Source organism: Canis aureus, chromosome 23, assembly GCF_053574225.1.
Source record: "Canis aureus isolate CA01 chromosome 23, VMU_Caureus_v.1.0, whole genome shotgun sequence".
NCBI lineage: Eukaryota > Metazoa > Chordata > Mammalia > Carnivora > Canidae > Canis > Canis aureus.
Genome location: NC_135633.1, coordinates 22,457,335 through 22,477,190, shown reverse-complemented (window position 1 = coordinate 22,477,190; position 19,856 = coordinate 22,457,335). Strand labels below are relative to the sequence as shown.

Genomic DNA, 19,856 nt, shown 5'->3' with positions numbered 1-19,856 from the left:
CAAATACTAAAGAATTTCATTTCTTATAAAAATCAAACAGGAGTGTAGTTAGTGCCATGTAGCACTGTTCCATATGGGTTTCATGCTCCAAGCTTTCTTCATCTGAATCTCTGCATCCCCAAAGATAGTATTGTCCTAAGCATCAAGCCAGTAGAATAGTTTAAAAAAAAGACCCAGGGAGGCAATTTGCTTCTTAAATTCTTCACTTATATATGAGATTCCTAATTTCTGCTCACTTTCTATTGCTGAGAATAGCTATGGGGCCACATCTAACTATAAAGAAAAGTTGTAAACTTGTCTAACCATTTGCAATTTTTTTTAAAGATTTTATTTATTTTATTTATTCATAGAGACACAGAGAGAGAGGCAGAGACACAGGCAGAGGGAGAAGCAGGCTCCATGCAGAGAGCCCGATGTCGATCCAGGGTCTCCAGGATCACACCCTGGGCTGCAGGCGGCACTAAACCGCTGTGCCACTGGGGCTGCCCACCATTTGCAATTATGTACAATCAAATTTCAAGGGAAGGAAAATGCAGATTTTTGTGGAGACCTAGTAGTCTGTTACATGGGACACAATGAGTGCCTGGAATCTTAGGCAATTCCTCTTTCTCATTACAGAAGATCCAGGACCTGCTAAGGAACTATGTTTATTCCATCCTGTAGCCTACAATTCATAGAGAAAAGGGGAAGAGATGAGATGTTTTCCTGTCATACACATGGACATGGGCTAAGTAACAACCATCTTTTTAAAATTAAAAGGCCAAGCTAAGATCAAATGGTAATAAGTTAAAGAAACAGAACAAGAGGAATGGAACTGGTGGATAGTATATAAAGATTTTCAGGAGGTTGAGGGACAGCCAAATCTGGAATGTATGCTCTGATGTGAATGGACTCCTGAACAGATAGTAAATGGGTTCTGTCTCTTACCTTGTCACTTCCAGGAAAGACCTCTGTGGAGACTGAAGTACTGAGGGGTGAGCAGAGGGGATTGGGCCTCTGGACATATAAAAAGATATGAAATATTCAAAAGAAACTAGAGGAAGAAGCATGGATGGACAAAATTCTTAAACAAGAAATAGATATTCATTTAATTACTGAATAATGGAGTTAAAGGGGAAAGAAATAGAGTTAAATAGACAAGGATTTGAATATCAATAAACAAAGTGTTTACTGAAAGAAAATAAAGAGGTCAAACTTCCTCTAAAGTTATTGGTGCGATAATTCCATATCATAAAAAGTAAAGCCTTTACTCACCAATAATGATAAAATAGTTGATAAGAGGAGGACAAACTTAACATTAGTTATACTACTGTTATAGAAGATAATACCAAGAGATGTTCTTGAGATGAAAATGTAATAGCCTGAAGATCTCAGGGCCAGCTATTACTGCAAGAAACCCAGAAGTAGAGCTGCCTTTTTAACATCTCTCCCTCCAACCCACATACAGAGGCCACATATTTATGACTTTTCAAACCTGCACATGCCCTACTCCACAATACCGTCCCTAAATGTGTTATTTCCAATAAATGAATTGTTAGCATTAGTGCACCAAATAATCTTGTTTGCATTTGAATAGGAATTAGCAAATATTAATCCCATTTTAAATCGGGACTAATTTGAACATCCACATATGTTTATAAAGACCATGTATGAAAGACTCACAGCTAATATTATCCTCAATGAGGAAAAACTGCTTTTCCACTAAGGTCAGGAACACAACAGGGGTATCCCTCTCACCACTATTATTCAAAGTAAAAGTATGAGTTCCAGGTGGGAAATATATATATATTTTTAAGGCAAATATGTATTGGATAGAATATGTATAACATAGAAAATATTTAGCAATATTTTCTGATGTGATAAGAATATCTCTGCACTGAAAAATTATTTTTATAAACATTTTATTTGACTCTATTGTCATATTATTCCACATTTACCTGCTTTACTAAAAAATATACTTCTTAAAAAGAGGAATGTCCTCTTCCCTTTGTGACCATTGCTGAAGCACCAGTGGCCAAAATGGAGTTCAATCCCTTTGGGACTTCTGACCAGAGCAAGAACTGTAAATATGGCAGCCTGGGTGGCTCAGCAGTTTAGCGCTGCCTTCAGCCCAGGGTGTGGTCCTGGGGACCTTGGATTGAGTCCCACATCAGGCTCCCTCCATGGAATGGAGCCTGCTTCTCCCTCTGCCTGTGTCTGTGCCTCTCTCTCTCTCTCTGTGACTATCATAAATAAATAAAAATTAAAAAAAAAAAAAGATTTGGCTGTACATTAAAGGGTATTTTGCAGTCTTTGCACCGAGAGCCCGATGTGGGATTCGATCCCGGGTCTCCAGGATCGCGCCCTGGGCCAAAGGCAGGCGCCAAACCGCTGCACCACCCAGGGATCCCTGTAAAGCCAAATCTTAATAGGAAAGGAAAAGAACAAATATAAGGAAGAAACAATTGAAAAGATGCATAACTAATCTTATATGCAACTTTGAATAAAAACTGTTAAAATGAAAAAAAAAGAATACAAACATGTTTTCTCATCAAGACATTATTATTTTAAAATGCTTAGTTGGGAAGATGATTTATAACATGCTCTATGAAAGGTAAGATTTCAAATGATTGGGATCTGAGTACAGGCTCACCAACCAGCCAAAGAAAGAGGATATTCCTGGCAGAAAAAAATAAATGAGGATAAGGACACAGAAATAATAGAAGCACCTGGCATGACTAAAGAGTGGTGAAGGATGAGTTTGCACTGTGTCTGAGAAACAGTTATGAAAGATGAAATGGGAAATATTGCTGGAAAGATAGCCTGCAGTGAAATGCCTAACTACCTGAGGTGGGAATTCTTGAAAAACGCTATGAATTGGGTAGTGAGAGTTTCCCAAATCCCATTCCCTGGCATCATCCAATGCCAATCAAACATTCTAAAACTCTACCAAACTGTCCCCGACTAGGGGATCACCAGGCTTCAGGGTATCCAAGCACCTTAAAAGTTCTATCCAGCAACTGAAGTCATATATTCTATCATTCAAAAAAAGGTTATTCATTCAATCATGTTTCATTCAATAAATATTGTGTCCCTATAGTATGCCAAGAACAGTTCAGGTTTATGCTATGAAGAAGCAACTCAAGAAAAATCCTCGCCTTTATGTCCACTGGTATGCTTCTGTTGTCTTTGGTGTGATCTCTCTCCACCTGGTCTCTTATTAGTTTGTCTAGCCTGAGCTTTTTAAATGACTGCTGGCTTCCCCAAGGGGGCAAAATAGAAGTTGCAAGGTCCAAATGCCTGGAAATTCACAGATCATTGCAATCCTATTTTATTGGTCACAGCAAGTTATAAGGCCATCCCAGATTCAAGGGGCTGGAGAACAGACTGCACCTCATGATGGGTGAAATTGGCTTGTGTGTGCAGTAGAGGAAAGAATTATCGGCAGCCGTTTTTGTGGAGTGGCCAGCCACACTTGATAAACTAGCAGAGTGACGAATAGTCAAAAGCTTGATAACAAACTCTTCTGACAAGATTTTGAGAAAAAAAGACACTCTCATACATTGTTAGTGGCATTGGGGAAAGGTACAACCACATTTCTCCTTTAATATCTAACAAACATACAACCACATTTCTCCTTTGACCACCGTAGTTAGATTTCTTCTTCTTTTTAAGATTTATTTATTTATTTGGCAGAGAAAGAGAGAGCACAAGCAGTGGGAGGTACAGAGGTAAAGGGAAAAGCACTGAGCAGGGAGCCTGATGTGGGGCTCGAACCCAGGGCTCTGCAATCATGACCCGAGCTGAAGGCAGACTTTTAACTGACTGAGCCACCTAGGCACCCCTGATAGTCATATTTCTAATAATGATCCATAAGATTTATCAAAAGTACTTTCTAAGATGTGAGAGGAAAAGAAAAAAAATGAAGAGACCCTCAGTTATTGGTGGAACAATGTCAGAAGATCTAAAGTGTGTAGTTGAGATCCCAAAATGACATGAGAGACTGGAGATAGGAAATAAGTTTAGAAGTAATAATTACTGGCATTTTCCAAATTAGGTGAAAGTCATAAATTCACAGATTTAAAAAGCTCAGTGAAGTTTATAAAGAGGATGCAAATAAAGCTACGTCTGGGTACATCACAATCACACTAAAGAGGTAAAGGGTCACCTGGGTGGCTCATTGGTTGAGTGTCTGCCTTGGCTCAGGGCATGATCCTGGGGTTCTGGAATCCAGTCCCGCATTGGGAGCCTGCTTGTCCCTCTGCCTATGTCTCTGCCTCTCTGAGTCTCTCATTAAGAGAGAAGAAAAGAAAGAAAGGAAGATGAAAAAAAAAAAAAAGTAGGAAGCAGAGAAATGAAATATAAAAGCCTAAGGTAGCTGCAGGCCTCGGCCTGGAGTGCCGGCGCCCCCGCCACCCGCCTCCGGAGAGCCACTCGTACTCGCAGGACTCCTGGCCTCTCCTGTATCCACGTCTTGGAGTTGGGGAAAGCCGGCCCTGTGCGTGGAAATCAGCACAACACTGCAGGAAATCCCCGAGTTACAACAATTGGATGCCTGCGGTGACTGGAGGAAGGCTTCCTAGAACTTGCAGCCCCTGCACTCCTCAGAAATACCCGTTCCCACTGTGAATCACTGCACAGCTGAGAGGGGCTGGAGCATTAAAATAGCCCGTTTCAAGGTCTCAGGAACACAAGGAAGCTCTTCATCCTGCTTGGATTCTGCCTTTAACCCTTGGGAGTGTCCTCTAACACGTCCGCACCACCATCCAGACCCAAGAAACCAAGGCCAGAACCCAGGTCAAGATGGGGTTTATTTTCTCAAAATCTATGAATGAAAACATGAAAAACCAACAGGAGTTTATGCTTATGAATGCTCGACTCCAGGTGGTGATGCTGTATAGGCAATGGCCTCTCTGGAGATTGGCTGTGATTTTGTCTTTTTCTCCGTGGGATTCTATATTGTTTCTAATAGACCACCTGGAAGAGGTCAGGGAATCCCTGAAGGAGTGTCCTCTCATCACTATGAGTATTTACAATTTAAGCAAGTGAAAGCTGTACTAACATCTTGAAATAAGAAGTAACAGAACTACTGTTCTGAGGCAAGCAAGAGAGTACAGTGTCTGCTTTGTAGAGAGTCCTGTGGCAACAAGGAACCCCAAATGTAAAGCAGGTAGTGAAGAGGAGAGGAAAGCCGCCAACTCCTTCTGTATGTAGAAGGATGAGCAAGTGGGAGTTGGCTCCAGAACCAGAAATGACCAGGAAATGCCTTGACTAAGGCAGCATGTCAACCTGAGCTCATCAACAGTGGGAAGATCTTGGATTTACCACGGCTTCAACTTAACCCACTGAAACTCATTTCTGCTCGGTCCCCATCCCTGCTACTTCTCTTAGCCTCCCTCTGTCCCTCCCTCATAATCATTCTTCTGAAGTTTTATTGTGGTAAGACACAAATAAAAATTCATCATTTTAAAATGTATAATTCAGTGACATTTACAATGTGTGCAACCATCGCTACTATTTAATTTTTTCATCAAAAGGAAACCCTATGCCCATGACACAGTCACTCCCATCACCCCCAATCCCTGGAAACCACTAACCTGCTTTCTGGACTTGCCTGTTCTGAACATTTCATATAAATGGAATCATACAATAAAAAAAAATGTCTAAGGTAATCAAGACTCACACCTCTTCCACTAACTGTTAAGTGTGTTGAGAGTATATGAATGCTTATATACTCTTAGGCAATAGTTCAACATCATTATTCATGATTCTAAAATTTACGACTTATTAAAATCCAGAGGATAAGTATACCTAATTCTTTTTATGAGGAACAGAACTATAAATAGAAATCATTAGTACATATTATTTATAAGTTTTTATATTCCCTTTGTTTTGTTTTGTCTTAAGGATTTTATTTAGTCATGGGAGACACACAGAGAAAGGCAGAGACATAGGCAGAGGGAGAAGCAGGCTCCCTGTGGCGAGCCCAATATGAGACTTGATCCTAGGTCCCTGGGATCACCACCTGAGCCAAAGGGAGATGCTCAACCACTGAGCCACCTAGCTGTCCCTATGTTCCCTCTGAAAATGAGTTAAATATTCATTAAATAGGCCTCTAGCAAGGCTAGATTAGGTGGAAAAAGCTTTCCTATCAGAGAATCTTGAGAAAAGCAAGCGAGAAGAGGGTCAGAGGAAGAGAGGGAGATAGTAAATGGTTTTAGAGACCCAACCCTTTTGGGAATAAAGTGAGGCTGGTGGAGACTGGCTCTGTCCCTGGAGCCCCAGTGTAAGTAAGTGTTCCCTCCAGGGTTCCACAAAAGAGTATAAACAGCTCAACTCCTGACCTACAAGCTGAATTTTATTAAGGATCTCATGTCATCTGCTCCTGAATGTTCAGTGTAAGGCTGGTGAGTGAATTAGATATCTAGGAGTGGCGAAGTTTCCAGGTTGAGGTAAGGACTGGACTGGTGTTCTGTCCCTGACAGGCCAGAGGTGACAGGACCCTTAGGGGCTATTGATACATGTGGACAAGGAGTGGTAAAGACCAGTGGCACAAATCTGTTTGGTTCTAGCAGATGTGGAAAGTGAGGTCTGGGAGGGGAGCTGAGGATGCATGGGCCAGATGGAAGTTCCTGAGGGGTAACAAATCAGGAAAAGCAATCCTATCAAATGGTAGATGCCCTAAATAATTAGACTGGAGATGAGAAAAACAGAAAATGCAGTTACTTAGACTATGGAAATGCATTTACATACCCCTCCTGAAAGATCAGGAAAGGAGCTCTGAGAAAGGCAGCAAACTAGTCAACTCCCCCAAGCCAGATATTGGAGGGGACTTTGGGGAAGGACCCAGGGCATCTCTGCAGGTGTGAGAACTCGAAGCCAATTTTCCTCCACAGAAAGAAAAATCAAGGCACCAAAAGAGGGAGCTGGAGTGGAAGAAATAATGTTATCTAGTATAAGATTTATCTTGGCCCCTGAGCTAGATATTTTAAGATGCCTCTTCATTTAATATCTTCAGAAACCCTGGGAAGAGGATATTTTATTATTGGCTTCATTTCTTCTTCATTCTGGTGAAAATGGAACTAGACATAGCTGTCTTCTCAGGGGGTACCCTGTGAGCCCATTACACCTGGAAAATTTTACTGAACCCATCTGCTTCCATACCGACCACTTTCTCAGTCCATAAGCCCAGTTAGGACAGATGCCTGAAAAATAGCCTGTGCTCCAAATAAGCTTGCTGAATAATTAAGCTAATGAATGAAGGAAAGTTAGTGAATGCTAGGAAGCAAATGGTAAAATTACGTGTTAACTTCTATCAGGAGAGTCTTCTAAATATCAAGTGCTCCACACCCGCCCCTAGAGATAATGTTTTTCTTTTTCAACTTTCAGTCATTTATTTTTTAAAATTCTTTTAAAAAAATTTTTAAGTCATTTTTTAGGCGTGAAATGGAGGCCATATCTACTTCCTAGAGTGGATGTCTGCTCCCTACAGGGAGAGTATACAAAACACCACATGCAATGTGCATACTGCAATCCCTGACCTAAAACGATGATTAGGAAATACTAGTTTAATTCTTCTGTGACCATATTACATTCAGATCTATCCTATTCCTAGGACACAACTTACCTCTTGGTATCCAATTTCTTGGCAATTACTATTCCAATAAATCTTCAAGGCATATAATGGCTGCCACACAGGTGAGGTCTAAGTATGAAGTTGTGATCAAGGCCCTTCACTGACTGTGCACCCCTTCTGGCCTCTTAAGCACTCCCTATGCACCTGTCACCCAAGGTTAGAAATGTTTCATAAACATACTGTGCATGTCTATGCAGTATATTCACCTTTTCTTATGCTGATTCTCTTCTGATAAATTAGTCAATTTCAAGTATCTTTTGCATTCTTCCTAGTAATGATAATGAGTTTTTCTACTTATGTATAATCCTCTATTTGAAAGTGAGATACATAGAATAATATCTCTGATTTTGGTTTGTTAGAGGTGAGTATAGTTGGTTGTCACTCATTGAGGCACACACCATATCCTTCATCTTTGCATATTTTCTTTTTTTTGCATATTTTCTATTTGCATGTTTAAGAAGATGAAGAGTATGAGATATGCCAAAAGTTCTAATATTCACAAAGGATATTAGAATAATTCCCCTTAAGAATATATTAAAAATAATATGCATTTTCCAGGTGCCTGAGTGGCTCAGTTGGTTGAGTATCTGCCTTAGGCTCAGTTCATGATCTCAGGGTCCTGGAATTGAGCTGCATGTCGGCTTTCTGCTCAGCAGGATTTGCTTTTCCTTCTCCATTTGCTTTCCTCTGCTCATGGTCTTTCTCTCTCTCTCTCAAGTAAATAAAATCTTTTTTAAAAAAAGTATGCATTTTCATATCTTTATAAACAGAAAGTGAGATCCCAGATCATCTGCTCCAGGCATGACTGCCTTAAACCACACTGCTGTTAGTCACACAGTTTTCCAGTTGTTGGGTATCCCTGGGCTAGAAGACCAGCACATGTGGATTTCCATCCCCTTCTTCATTTCCTACGTCATTGCCCTGCTTGGGAACAGCCTGCTCATCTGCATTATCCTCACAAAGCGCAGCCTCCATGAACCCATGTACCTCTTCCTCTGCATGCTGGCCGGAGCAGACGTTGTCCTCTCCACGTGCACAGTACCCCAGGCCTTGGCCATCTTCTGGTTCCGTGCTGGGGAGATCTCCTTGGATCGCTGCATCACTCAGTTCTTCATCATACATTGCACTTTCATGTCTGAGTCAGGGATATTGCTGGTGATGGCCTTTGACCGCTACATTGCCATATGCTACCCACTGAGATACACCACTATTCTTACACAAGCACTGATTGGGAAAATCGGTGTGACTGTCTTTCTGAGAAGTTTTTGTACACTTTTCCCCATAATATTTCTTTTGAAAAGATTGACTTTCTGCCAAAATAATACCATTCCACACACCTTTTGTGAACACATTGGCTTGGCCAAATATGCTTGTAATGACATTCAAGTGAACATCTGGTATGGATTTTCCATCCTAATGTTAACAGTGGTTTTAGATGTTGTGCTAATTTTTGTTTCCTATGTGCTGATTCTCCATGCTGTCTTCCACATCCCTTCTCAAGATGCTCGCCACAAAGCCCTCAACACCTGTGGTTCCCACATCTGTGTCATCATCCTTTTTTATGGGCCTGGAATCTTCACAATCCTTACTCAACGGTTTGGACGCCACATTCCACCTCATACCCACATCTTGTTGGCTAATGTTTGCATGCTTGCCCCACCTATGCTCAATCCCATCATTTATGGGATCAAGACCAAGCAAATCCGGGTGCAGGTGGTTCATGTGTTGTTCACAAAGCAGAAATCACTTTGGTTTAAAACTTGAGTTTTTGGAATCTCTACCCATCTGTGAAGTGGCCTCTGGAGTGGTCAATTGGAGAGATAGCTCAGTGAGTTCTGTCCCAGGAGCAAGTTCACCAGGGAGGTTTCAGGATTACTCCTTCATTGTCAAAACAACCTGAGCATAGCGCCTTGTTGAACTGAGCAAGCCTGCTCCCACAAAGACCCTGGGAAAGGATGCACTGATTTTCAGAGATCATAGATCTTTAATGACTCTAACATGATCTTTAGAAATAGATGAAGTGAGAGCAGTCCTCTGGCCTGGGATTTTTGTTCCACCATTCCTCAGTGAGTTTCTCAAGCTCTGAGATGTCTTGTGTTGTCTCCTTAATGCCTTTCATTCTGGCTAACAACGTTCTTAGAATCAGTGATTCCTATGTTTTGTAGTTATTAGTCCTATTACATTATAATTTTTTAAAATATTTTATTTATTTATTCATGAGAGACACAGAGAGAGAGAGAGGCAGAGACATAGGCAGAGGGAAAATCAGGCTCTATGCAGGGAGGCCAATGTGGCACTCGATCCTTGGACTCTGGAATCATGCCCTGAGCAGAAGGCAGGTGTTCAACCACTGAGCCACCCAGGTATCCCTACATTATAATTTATATCTTGTCAACATGCATGTCTGTAATAAGAGAATGTAAATGAACCATGTATTTTTTACTTAGCAGAACAGCCCCTGAGGAGACTGAGGGGATTGAAATTGGTCCCTCCTGTGTTGGGGGGATGGTGAGGAAGGTGCTCTTCCAATCTCAATGTCAGACCATGTTCTTCAGTGATCTCCTCCTCAGTGGGGCATTCAAGGCCTTTAATGACCTGACTCTTGACCTCCTTCACTGCAACACTGCCCATGTCACCTCTAAGCGACCTGAGGATCAGACTCACCAGGATATTTAATGCCTCACCTTTTCCAGATCATGCCACGCTCTCCGTGTCCTTGTTCTGCCTCGGGATACATCCCCCATGGATTTGTGAAAAACTCCTATTCCTCTTTCCATATCCACTTCTCATCTTATCTGCTCTGCCACTTTCTCCAACCACAGCTCTTTCCCAATGTGCTGTTTAGTTGATGCTTCCTCTCTGAGGAAGATAGCATTAGTCCATGTTTCTTTTTAAATATGTATTTTATTAAAAAGCTATGTTTCCTGTAGAAAATATTAGAAATTATGAAAAAAGACAAACATGAAATGGAACTCATAAGCTCATAAACTTACAGCTCCCAAGCAATTTTATTGTTAAAGTTTTGTCTCCTGTAGTTATACATCTATATCTATATACTTATATATCTACATCTGCATCTGTATCTATATCTGTGTCTGTATTTTTTCTCCATCTCTATCTATAGTTTGATCTACTCCTTTATCTACCTGGAAAATATTATCATATGATACACATACATTTTTGATGGTACTATGTATATGGTCTGTAACTACTTTTCCTTTCCGGCAGTACTTGTTGACATTGTTTCTAATACATATACATTTATATAATCAATTACTGTGCCTACATAGTATTTTACTGCAGCGTTTTACTATATTAAACAAAACAGTATTTTTTAAGCCCTTTTTGCATGGCATTATGACTGTATATCTACAAATTTAAGACTCAATTCTATTTGCCTCTTAAGTACACAGTCCAGATATGGTTAGATAAATTATTTGTAAATATTGCCTTTTAATATAAGATGCAAATACTCAACATAAGATAAATGGAAAAGAAAAAAGTATAAAGAAAATCCCTAGTTAGGAGAAAACCACTGGTAACATTTTAGTATTTTGCCTTATATTCATTGTTCTTTGCATATATTTTTTCATACATTTTAAATATTACTGGATATTTGGAGTTTTCTGTTTTTAACTATATACACAAGGATTCTCTGCATAAATCTTACTCTGGTGTTTCAGTTTTTATTTTGAGGATGGAAACCTACAAATACTATTGCAGATTTTATATATGTTTTTTGATGAGTCCTATAAAAAATGTACTCAGAAAGGATGCATAATGTATCTCTCTAACAATGGAGTTGAATATTTTTCTTTAATTTTTTTGCCATTTAAAAGGACAAAAATATTATACTGCAGTTTTTACTTATATTTTTGTTTTGAGGTTAAATATATATTAGATAACTAATATATCATCTTATGAGTAATAATAACTACCATTTACATGTTAAAATTTTTATGTACGTTACCTCATACCCCTTTCACTTGCACTTCGTAAAATAGTTCTTACAGATGAGGAAATGGAAACTCTACCAAGGAAAATGTCAGAGGCAAAAACAAATCTGTTTCTTTTTTATTTGTTAGGTTTGTTATCTTGACTACTAAATCCCCCAGATGATTTTAACTGTCTTTCCTTTTGCCAATTTAACTCTTAAAAACTTTATGTTGTCCTTAGCACTTTTCATGATTTAAAAAAAAAGTATCACAATGATATATTTTCAATCTCATATTTAAGTATTTATTCAGTATATTTGTCTTTTATTTTTCCCATTTTATAATCTGATTTAGATATTTAATGTGTTTATATTAATAGCTATGTGTATGTCGCTTATATCTTTTACCCTTGCTTAATCAGAAAATTCACCTTAAGCTAGGATTTGAGTATTTTTCACATAATTTCTCTATTTTTACTTTCTCATCTCTAAATTAGGATTATTATATAAACATTACATAATTCTTATAAGGATTAAATAGCTTATTATATGTAATGTGCTTAGAATGGCACTAAGGATATAGTGTTATATATATTTGCTATTATAATTATTACTTTTTATTTTAATTTTTCTTAAGATATCTTTTCTCACATTTAACACTTGTGAGACATCTTTTAATTTTGAAATAACTAAACACTCACAGGAAGGTTCAAAATAAGTACATACTGGAAGGTCATGTTTATCTTTCCACTAGTTTTCCCCTGTGGTAACATCCTGTGTAACTAAAATACAATTATCAAAATTGTAAGGTTGACATTGGTACAAAACCATAGAACTTACTAGGTTCCACCCATTTTACATGCACTACTTGTATGTGTCCTTGTGTGTGTGTGTGTGTGATTCTTTGTGTTTGTGTATAATTCTAAGTAATTGACTTCATAGATTCACAGAACCTCCACCACAATTAAGATGCAGAATTGTTCAATCACTACATATGGTATCATTGTATAGCTTTACTCACACCCTTCTCTCTCCATATCTAGCCCCTGGCAACCATTAATTGGTTCTCTATCTATAATTTTGTTACTTCATGAATGTTATGTAAATAGAATCACACAGCATATAACCTTTAGAGACTTTTTATTATTATTATTTTTGAAGTTCAATTTGTCAACATATAGTATAACACCCGGGGCTCATCCCCTCCAAGTGCCCTCCTCAGTGCCCATCACCCAGGTACCCCAACCCCCTGCCCAGCTCCCCTTCCTCAACTTGTTCATTTCCCATAGTTAGGAGTCTCTCATGGTTTGTCTCCCTCTCTAATTTTTCCCACTCATTTCCCCTCCTTTCCCTTATAATCCCTTTCACTATTTCTTATATTCCCTGTATGAGTGAAACCATATGATATCTGTAAATGACATATCACATAAAGGGCTAGTATCCAAGATCTATAAAGAACTTATTAAATTCAACACCCAAGAAACAAAAAATCCAATCATGAAATGGACAGAAAACATGAACAGAAATTTCACCAAAATAGAGACTGTGTTTGTTTCGCTCAACATAATTCACTTTGGATTCATCCAAATAGTTGTGTATATCAGTAATTTTATCGTTGTGTGGAATTCCATAGTATTCTACAATGGGATGTACAAAGGATGTACCATAGTGTTTTTAAACTTTCATATGTTAAATGGCATTTGGCTTGACATTGTTAATAAATTAGGTTTTAATCCTAAAAGTAATGGACACTCAATGAAATGTTTTACTTTCAATAATGGCATGATCATATTTTCATTGTAAAAGATAATTTTCGTTATTCTGGGAAGAATGTATGTTGGGTAGAATGTGTTAACCAGGAGAATAATTAGGAAGCCATAGGGCAGAAAAGGAGTGATGCTGGTATAGAAAATGATGTTGGAATTTGAGAGAGAAAAAATAGATGGAGTTTTAGATATATATAATGGAGGGAATCTAGCTTCTGATGGCATCTGGAGGGTGTGTGGCCCTGTGTATTTGCATGGGTTTGTGTAAGGGGCAAGTGGAGAGAGAGCAGGGCACAGGTTCTACTGCCTGAGGTGTCTTCCCTCTCCAGCCTGCCCACAGAGCCCATATTCATTTTTAATCTTATGTCTTCTTGAATCTCTGAATTGACCCCATATCTTGGCTTCCAGTAAGGTCGTTCCTGGCTATGTAGTTTGTGTGAGGTCTAACTGTCATATGGATCTGAATAAAGGCACATTTCAGAGTGAAACATAGCTTATACCTGGTGACCTACTTACCTAAATCTATAACTACTGTCCATTGATTTTATCCTGGTCTCCATTCTTTATGATTTGAATGAATCAGTTTTAGAATGTAGTTTAGTTTACTTGAAACATTGTTACCTTAGTTTTATTTCAAGAAATAGAATAAGTTGATTTTAAAATCACAGATAATTTTAAAATTTCATCTGATTGTAAAAGAATTCTTCATTGTAAAAAAAATCTTTATTCTAAAACTAAAACTTTATTCTTAACCTTATTCTTTGCTGCCTTTTTTAAGCAAACTGAACATAATAGTTAAATGATTTGATATTATTTTTTCTAGATGAGAATTTAAAAAAAGTATTGACTTGTTTTGTGTTCTCTGAGCTTCTTAGATCTCTATTTGATGTTTATTGTTATTTTTTGGAACATTTTTGGCCATTTTTGCTTCAAATATTTCTTGTGATCCTGCTCCACTCTCTCTCTTTCTTCTGCTAGTATTCCAATCATACATATATTACATAAAAAGAAATTGTCACACAATTCTTAAATACTTTTTTTTCCATATTCATTCCTTTTTGTCTTGGATTTCATTTTGTTATGGGGAAGTCGTTGGACATATTTTATGATGGTTCTTTTACCCTCCCTCTGCCAGAGAAAAGATAGGATTTTTTTTTCCCCTTGGCTCTTCACTAGCAGATCTGATTTGGTTTTCTTGGAAATAAATTCCAGGGCTGTGTGGTGGTCCCCTAGGGCAGTTTATGTCAGGAATTTCTCACTCTCAAACTATCCATACCCGGCCTCCAGCAATTCAGTAGAATTACCATTTTAATGCACCTATTAGTTTATGATTCTTTTAACTTCTTCAGGTAAGCAGATGGAGGCTGTTATTCTCTGCGCTTACCTGTCATCTGTCTCTAGATACCAGGGTAGTGGTTTATCCTGTGGCCTCAAGTGTCTGTTGTTGCATCCAAGATAAGTCATAGATGTTCAGTTTGTTCAGCTTTTTCTTTCATTATTTTTTTGAGTATAATTGATACACAACATTACATTAATTTCGGGTGTACAACACAGTGGTTGCAAAAGTGTATACATTCTGCTGCACTCACCACAAGGGTAGCCACCACAAATGTCACTGTGCAACTATTACAATATCGTTGACTGTATATTCTTATGCTGTGCCTTTTATTCCCATGATTTATTCATTCCATAACTGGAGGGCTGTATCTCCCACTCCCATTCACCCATTTTGCCAACCTCCCATCCCCCCACCTTACTATCTGGTAACCATCAGTTGTTCTCTATAAAAGTCTGATTCTGCTTTTTGTTTGTTTACTTGTTTTGTTTTAGATTCCACATGTGAATGACATCATGGTATTTGTTTTCCCTAATCTGACTTATCTTACTTAGCATAATACCCTCTAAGTCCATCCATTTTGTCACATGGCATTTTCTTATGAGGTCCTCATCTGTTTACCTATTGATGAATACTTAGGTTTGCTTTGATATCTTGGCTATTGTATAATGCTGCAGTAAACATAAGGGTGCATATATCCTTTTGAATTAGTATTTTCATTTTCTTTGGGTAAATACCCAGTAGTGGAATTATTAGGTCTTATGGTAATTTTATTTTTAATTTTTTAAGGAACTTCCATACTGTTTTCCACAATGGCTGCAACAGTTTGCATTCTCACCAACTGTGCATGAGGGTTCCTTTTTCTTCACATCCTCTCCAACATTCGTTTCTTTTCTTCTTGATTCTAATCATTCAGTTCAGCTTTTTTCTTACTGTGAAATTGGAAGTATTGACTTTCAAGTTCTTTTTACATGTTGGAACTAGAACTGCAAGTCTCTGATATTCTTTTCTAATACTCAGTAATTCTTTGGCTAGAAACTTTTCTTTGTCCAGCTAAGTGTCCGTTTTTCAGTTTGCTTGTTCACATTATGACTGAAAGTGACAGAGGAAGGCTCCAGAGTTCTGGGCTGGGCCCCCTCAACAGTGGTATATGTGGGTCAGAGTTGCTTTTCTCCATTCCTTTCCCACCAGGAATGAGGTAAGGCCTTTCTGCACCTCCAGCGAGAGGTCCAATGGTGTCTTACTTGGTAAGATCCCCAGGTTTTTCGGCATTTCCACTGCCCACCATCTCTTCCGAAATTCTGCACTGAGACAAGTGTGGAGGCCAGGAAAAATTAAGGCATCCCACCTCAAGTTTAGCATTAGCACAAGTACAGCCATCTTAGGCCCCTGTGAATAAGAGCTGAACTTTACGGGAAAAACTGCAGGGAATCCCATATCAGAAAGACAACAGAGCCCATGCCCGTTGTAGAAAGTCCCATATTAGAATGAGAACAGAGCTCAATGCCCTGAAGCCCCATATCAGAATGTAAACAGAACTTGAGAAATTCCTCCACCCCTTCTGAAAATCCCCTAGACCAGCCTATAAAAAACCCAGCTGTAACCCACTTCGGGTCCAAGTCCCTGCTCCGCTGTGTGGGGTATACTTGGACCCAAGCTTGAGCTCGTAAATAAACCCTCGTGTTTGCATTGGTGTCGGCTCCTCGGTGGTTTCTCAGATTCGTAATCTTGGGCACAACAACAAGTAGAATTAATGAGCTGCTTGGCCAAGTAGTTTCTGCTCTTGTCCCTTCTTTGCCAGGAATTTTTCAAGTCTCCCAGCTCCTGGTGACTTTGAGGGAGGGGATGTAAAGTCAGACACATCCAGTCTCTCTGTGTGTACACACACACCTTTAACTACAGCACTCATCCATGGAAACCAACAGAAATCAGCTTCTATCTGTTTAGTCCCCTGCTTACCAGTCAGTTTATTACTACTCTGTGGCTCTGGCTTTTGAATTATTGAGTGTAGTTGAGCATAATACTCAGTTAGCAAGTATTATCGAGTATCCCTGAGATAACTCTTGGGATATTCAGATCTTTCATTCTCTGAAATTCCCAATTCCTCAGCTCAAGATGAGACAGTTATAGAAAAAAAAAAAAAAAAAAAAGACTTGAAATAGCAACCCAAACAAAACCATCTGCTAGCTAAGGAAGACACTTTTCAACAGAGCCCTTGGCACTGAAAAATGGCACCCTCTGCTGACAAGACCATAAAGCCTGCAATCAGCTTCCAATTTTTCCACTTTCAGGAAAAGAACAGAGAAAGGATCTGAATTCAAAATAAAAAATCCAGTGGGCACAAAGTGTGGATTCTCACCACCCAGGAATCAGTTCTAGGACTTTCTCCTTCCCATCATCTCCAAAAGTGTATGTGACATAATGCCATCTTATATTTCTGGGGCCTTAGGACTACACTGGGTCATAATTAGAGAGAAAGAGTTCACCATGAAAGTTTGGGGATTGGTTGGGAGGGTGGTTCAGGAGCATAAGGAGCCTTCAATCTGCAGGACTGTGCATGGACAATGAATGAGCAGCAGTAACTACAGCCATCGCCAAATGGCAATCAGAAGTTTCTCAACCCTGGGAACCTGAGATCCTCAATGGAATAGACACAGGATCTGCACTCCTTTGTGTGTGATTCTAATGATCTTCCCTTTTGTCTGAGGATGATGCTGGGCAATCTCTCAATCCCGACTTCACCCTAGATCTGTTTTGTTTTGATGATCTCAGGACCCTCAACCTTTTCCTTCTGCAGTGCCCCTCCCAGGCTGTGCACCTTCCCAGGGCAGGTCTCATCTGGTAACCCTAGGGTGGGAAGAGAGGAATTGTTTTTTTGCTCAGTGTTCCTATGCCACTGAGACCCTATGGGGAAGGTACTAAAGTACTCCTAAGTGCTTTAAGTTATTCTTGAGAATATTGGAGACTTAAAAACAAAGGTCACTATTGTCTTCAAGTTATTTGGTTTGGGGAGGGGGGACACCTCATAATCCAAAAGTAAGTGTTAATTATCTTTCTTCCAGACATGCTATTATGCCAAGTAGTCATCTTTAACACACTCATACAATTTTAGAATATTTATATTTAATGTGGGACATTCTTATTGTGTCATAGGAAAGCTAAAGCAAACAGATCGTGCTTTGTGGTGGTGCAGGTGGTGTCTGTGGCCCTACATGTTTTCAGGTGTGTGTGCACCTACATTGTGCAGGTGGTGTCTGTGGCCCTACATGTTTTCAGAGGCCTCAGATTTTCCTCTTCATTTAGGGAACATGCCACTCAGTACTGATGAGTACAAAAGATTTGAACTGTCTCCTCCCCTGGCTGATGGGCCGGAGCTGTATCCATGGAGTGTGGAGTCTGAGAGTCTGTGAGTCTGCATTGTGCTGTGTTAGTCCACCCTACAGCAGTGTCCTTCCTCCTGCTCCTTCCCTTCTGAGTCATTTACTCTCAAAGGATCACTGGCAGGTATCACAAGTGGAGGTAGGCTACAGCAGCACATGGTCTTCTATAAAGCTGGGCCAAGGATTTCAGTTTTAGAATGCTATCCCAGCCTCCTTCTGTCCCCAAACTGCCATCTTCCCTCATACAGGGAATTTGCTTGTTGAAAGAATATACTAGTGTATAAAATATATACACTAAATTTCAGTAGGAAGAATTAGATGATCATTTTACACAAATGAACAAGGCAAATGAAATTGTGAATGAAAGTAGTTCATTACAGATAATTAAAAATGGTAAAAAGAATTACACAATTCTATGCTAGTAAGCTTTAGAATTCTGCAAAAAAATTGAAAATGCCCAATATTCAAAAAACAAACAGAAAAGCTCCATAATGAAATAAAAATTAAAAGATGTACACAATTATCTCCATGTGCAGAGGGCCTTATGCATACTGATATTTGCGGAGACCCAGGCTTCCAAGTTACTTCTGCAAGTGAAAATTTGCAAAGCAGAGAGTCCTGCTGGGCCCTGCCATGGGAGAGTGTGGATACCTTGGTGATGGGATTATGAGGTGTCCCCCCTCCCCCAACCAAATAACTTGAAGACAATATCTGGGAAAGTTAACACTTTACTTCTGCACTGGTATCTGTGTAGTAATGGTCATTCTTTTCCAAATAACTCCCAGCTCCCTCTCTGCCTGTGTAAATGAGTCTTAATGATGCAATGCTTGTTCACCTTTTGTGGTCTCTCTTTACCTAGAGCTCCAAGTACAGTGCCATGGAGCTCTTTGCAGGTTCCTGAATATTCCAAACTTGCTTATCCTTCCATCTAGGCCATTCATGTCTCCTGGAAAAACAGCTCAGCTGACAGTGACGTGCCAGAGAAATTCTTGATGCCCTAAGATGAGTTTCCAAAAAATGTCACATTTTTCTACCTTTAATATATTACAAGTTGTAGATGGTTGTTAAGAAAATAATAAAATGATAGCAAAGTCAAAGCATGGTTGCAAGCCCATTGAACTCATAGACAAGTCAGGAAAATAGAGGAAAAAACCCCAAGTGAATAAAATTATTGATGAAAATTGGATGTTTCCCACACAGAACTGATAGTGTTGAGGTAATTTACATACCTAAACTAATGATTCAGACACCTAAAATAACAAATCTGTCTAATGACTAATTATCTGAATGATGTAAATTATCAGTATTGAACTAAGGATAAGCAAGCCTAAATAGGTAATTTATTGACTCCTTAAAAGTGGTCAAAGCATATGTCTAAATGTAATAGATACAGCTATTTTAATGGGAAAGTTGTTAAAATTTCAAACAATTATTTGTCTTTCTGCTTGGGGGTGGTCTTTGGGCACCAGGTGTGAGTCAGATGATGAGAGAGGGCTGAAAGAACAATTATACCTTGGAAAGCAGTTCCAGGATTTTCTTGAGAAATACAACACAGAAAATTAATCCATCAATTTATTCTTCTCATGTTATCTTCATGGAGGCACAATATGTGCTGAGATCATCCTGAGCCCAGAAAAGGTGGTAACTCCTGACAGGAACACCCTTGTTCAAGATGACTTCCTATCAGAAATGGTGTCAAGGTTGTCTCATTTTCAAATCAGTCCTTTCTGACCAAGGCCCCCAAAGGCCCAATTCACCACTGAAGGTGGTGGTTCTCAACCTGAGACTCACGTAAGAATCACCTGGAGAGACTACATCAAAATAA

General features: G+C 39.1%; 1 protein-coding gene across 1 annotated transcript; it reads left to right on the top strand.

The window, feature by feature from the left end:
- The first annotated feature begins 8,416 nt into the window (after positions 1–8,416).
- LOC144295145 (olfactory receptor 52B4-like) lies at positions 8,417–9,379 on the top strand. Its single transcript, XM_077867609.1, has one exon. It carries the CDS (start codon positions 8,417–8,419, stop codon positions 9,377–9,379), a length of 963 nt encoding a protein of 320 aa, XP_077723735.1.
- Positions 9,380–19,856: the final 10,477 nt, after the last annotated feature.

Excerpts from the sequence above, each read along its gene's own strand:
- LOC144295145 (XM_077867609.1), top strand. The coding sequence starts at position 8,417 with ATGACTGCCTTAAACCACACTGCTGTTAGTCACACAGTTTTCCAGTTG.